Genomic DNA, 2,973 nt, shown 5'->3' with positions numbered 1-2,973 from the left:
TGTGTGTGTGTGTGTGTGTGTGTGTGTGTGTGTGTGTGTGCCTTTATTTATAGTGTACTCCTGTGATTTACCAGTTTGGTGAGTTCAGTTGAAAAGAATTGCCTGACAAAAGAGAGCACACTCAGGAAGGTGAGCGCAGATGCAGATGCTCGGTGCTTCATGGTGACTGGGTAAGACATCAACCTTGGGTGAACTGTGGACTGGCTTTGCTACGGTTGTCTTAGCTTAATTTTGTTTTGACATAGATTCTTTAGAAATTAATAGTAATGGTGGAGGGATATAGTGGACAAATGTTGTGCTGAAAAAGAATGAGAAACAGCAGAAGCACGTGTAGTAGTTCTGTGTAGACTTGTAGCTCACAGATAAAGAAGATTTGAACATGGTGGCTGATGGAGCTGTTGATAATAGAGTGTAAGTTTGACCTGAAGACATGGTTGAAGAATTCTTTCGTTGCTGTTTCTTTGGCGTTGCTAGCGAGCCAGTCGAGCTTGTTCAGCCAGTCAGCTCGAATAAGGACATCTGTAAAGTGTGCTGTTTGCGATGTGATTGCAACAGGTTAGGAGATGGTTTTGTCTTTTCAATGAGCACTGAGTGTCCTCTTCATTTTCTTTTTTTTGGCCATCTGTCAATACAGATCTCTCAAAGGACAAGGATGCTTCGCTGCCTCTTGTTTGCTTTGCTCGTTGGCATCTGTGCAAGTGCCGGAGAAGAGAAAAAAAAGACGGTGAAATCTGCTTCATCCTTGTCAAGAGGTGGGTGACTGTTTCTGTCAAAGACCTGCGACTGTGGTTAATCTCCAAAACAATCATTTGCAGAATGATTCATAGCTGTCAATTTGATTTTATGTCAAGAGTAACATCTGAGTTTTTGCTTGTGAAAGAGCAAAATGGAAGCACAGAGCAGCGTGCCAGAGTGTTATTGACCTTCTGTCTGGTTATTGTTCCTACAGGATGGGGACAAAATATTAAATGGGTGAAATCTTATGAAGAAGGCCTGTCAAAAATGGTGAAGAGGTAAGACTCTACTATGTGATGAAAGTGGTTATTTGTTCTATGACTGCATGAATACAGCCAAAAAAAAAAAAATCTGTCACTTTATTCATGATCAATCATTCAAAATCCAGCACAGGAACTTGGATTTCTCAGGAATGTCATTACACAAGACTGCATTCACACCCATTAATGTGCTAATTGCGCTGAGGAATGTGTTGAGTTGTTTATCTGTGGTGTTTCTGTCGCAGTCAGAAACCTCTGATGGTCATTCATCATAAGCAAGACTGCCCGCACTCCCAAGGTACTGCACCAACTTTGGTTTATTAAATATATATATGTATATATACGTTGACTGTAAAAGCTTGCACATCCTGCACTGTCCTTCCCTGCCAGACTTGGGCTTGGCTTCATGGAGAACACAATGGGTGCATTCCTTAACACCCGCATAGCAGGCAATGAAGTAGGTGGGAATTATATTCATAAATCACACAGCTGGTTTCCTGGAAGTCAGCTCCACCGGCGTTTCTTAACACATAAACAATAAAGACCACCTACAGAGCAAAGTCTGGCTTTTACTTATGACTTTCACTTTGTTTGAGAAAAAAAAAAAGCAAAGTATTCTGGAGCCTGCCTTTGAATGTTTGAACAGAGGAGCACTTTATTTGTGGAAAAAAAAAAAGTCATTTGTTTGAATCACAGTATTTGAGGAGGAGCTGTGAAATCTCTACACGTGCATTGTGTGGAGCCGACCTGCAAAACTTGTTCCTAACTTGTCTGGCATCCTTTGTGTCCGTCGTAAAGTGAAACTGTTCAGGGAAGTTTATGAACACGTGCTGTGATTAAAGAAAAGATTTTAAAAAAGACTTGCTTTAACATGTGCACATTCATGACATCCATTTTTTTTTTCCAGTACTGTCACTCTACTTTAAAGCCAGCAAACATATGAAACTAAACAGAATTATTCTTCACAGCACTGAAGCAGGGATTTGCTCTGGACAAGACCATCCAGAAAATGGCCAGAGAGAGTTTCATCATGCTCAACGTGGTGGTAATGAGAAAACATTTCCAACTTTAGCAAGCAAGGATCAAATATGAAATCAAATCGAAAAGGATGCAGTAGATGTACAGTGGATGTTACTCTATTTTTAATATAATATAAATAAATATACAATTTGATGCTGCAATTTCCATTTATATGTAAAATGATATGCATATTTTTAAAACTTTTATTTTACAGGAAGAAGTTGGGGACCCCAATCTGGCACTTGATGGCTACTATGTTCCCAGAATTGTCTTTGTTGGTAAGTATTAAAAAACATTCATCCTAATTTAAAGCTTATTTAATATTCAGTCTGCATCAGAAAAGGGTCTGTTTGTTCTAAATGTGAAATTTGATTTTAACGATCATCTCACCCTGAATATGAACATCTTATCTGAAGTCAAGCTTAACACAGATATTGTGCTGATGAGGAGGAAAAAGAACAAAGGCTATCATTAATGCATTTTTAATGATGGCGGGGAAAATAGGGCTGGAAATTCTGTTTTATAACTCAGCATTAAACGTGTAGTCTTCTGGCTGTAAGATTATCTCGCATGACTTTTGTTTACCGTGTGTACACTTTGTCTGCATTGTGTGTGTTTTCAGATCCAACTAAGGCGGTGCGCACCGACATTATAGGAGTCCGTGATCTCCGCTTCAACTATGCACCTGACGACCTGGGAGTGTGTGAGTGACTCTCTCTAACGACCAGACAAACTGAAGTCCGTCGTTTTCACTTCCAGACTGTATTCCGTCCCTCAGTCATCTGATAGAAATGACAAACTCTTTTTTGGGAGCTTCATGAGGATGTTGGCACAGGAGTTTTGCAGGTTTTAGGTTTAGCAGAAGGCCAGATAAGGACAGAGGAGAAGTTTTACTACTGCAGTGCACACAGTTTGTACAATGGTAGCATTAATTAAGTAAATATTAATGACTTTGCCT

At 39.7% G+C, this 2,973-nt stretch overlaps 1 protein-coding gene across 1 annotated transcript; it reads left to right on the top strand.

Moving 5' to 3' along the window:
• Positions 1-83: 83 nt before the first annotated feature.
• On the top strand, positions 84-2,874 carry LOC103364997 (anterior gradient protein 3 homolog). Its single transcript, XM_008292317.1, has 7 exons — positions 84-170; positions 635-752; positions 950-1,013; positions 1,241-1,293; positions 1,964-2,040; positions 2,230-2,293; positions 2,638-2,874. The coding sequence occupies exons 2-7, from the start codon at positions 653-655 to the stop codon at positions 2,724-2,726; spliced, it is 447 nt and encodes a 148-aa protein (XP_008290539.1). The 5' UTR covers positions 84-170; positions 635-652; the 3' UTR covers positions 2,727-2,874.
• The last annotated feature ends 99 nt before the right edge of the window (positions 2,875-2,973 follow it).

This window comes from Stegastes partitus, unplaced genomic scaffold (genome assembly GCF_000690725.1).
Source record: "Stegastes partitus isolate 25-593 unplaced genomic scaffold, Stegastes_partitus-1.0.2 Scaffold801, whole genome shotgun sequence".
Classification (NCBI taxonomy): domain Eukaryota; kingdom Metazoa; phylum Chordata; class Actinopteri; family Pomacentridae; genus Stegastes; species Stegastes partitus.
The sequence above is the reverse complement of the archived record's forward strand: the minus strand, read 5'-3'. Positions and strand labels throughout refer to the sequence as shown.

What these genes read in the sequence shown, in the direction of transcription:
- LOC103364997 (XM_008292317.1), top strand. Translation starts at nt 653, where the DNA reads ATGCTTCGCTGCCTCTTGTTTGCTTTGCTCGTTGGCATCTGTGCAAGT. An exon ending in CTGTCAAAAATGGTGAAGAG is followed by an intron (nt 1,014 to 1,240) that starts GTAAGACTCTAC and finishes TTTCTGTCGCAG; the next exon opens with TCAGAAACCTCTGATGGTCA. An exon ending in TCATCATGCTCAACGTGGTG is followed by an intron (nt 2,041 to 2,229) that starts GTAATGAGAAAA and finishes TTTATTTTACAG; the next exon opens with GAAGAAGTTGGGGACCCCAA.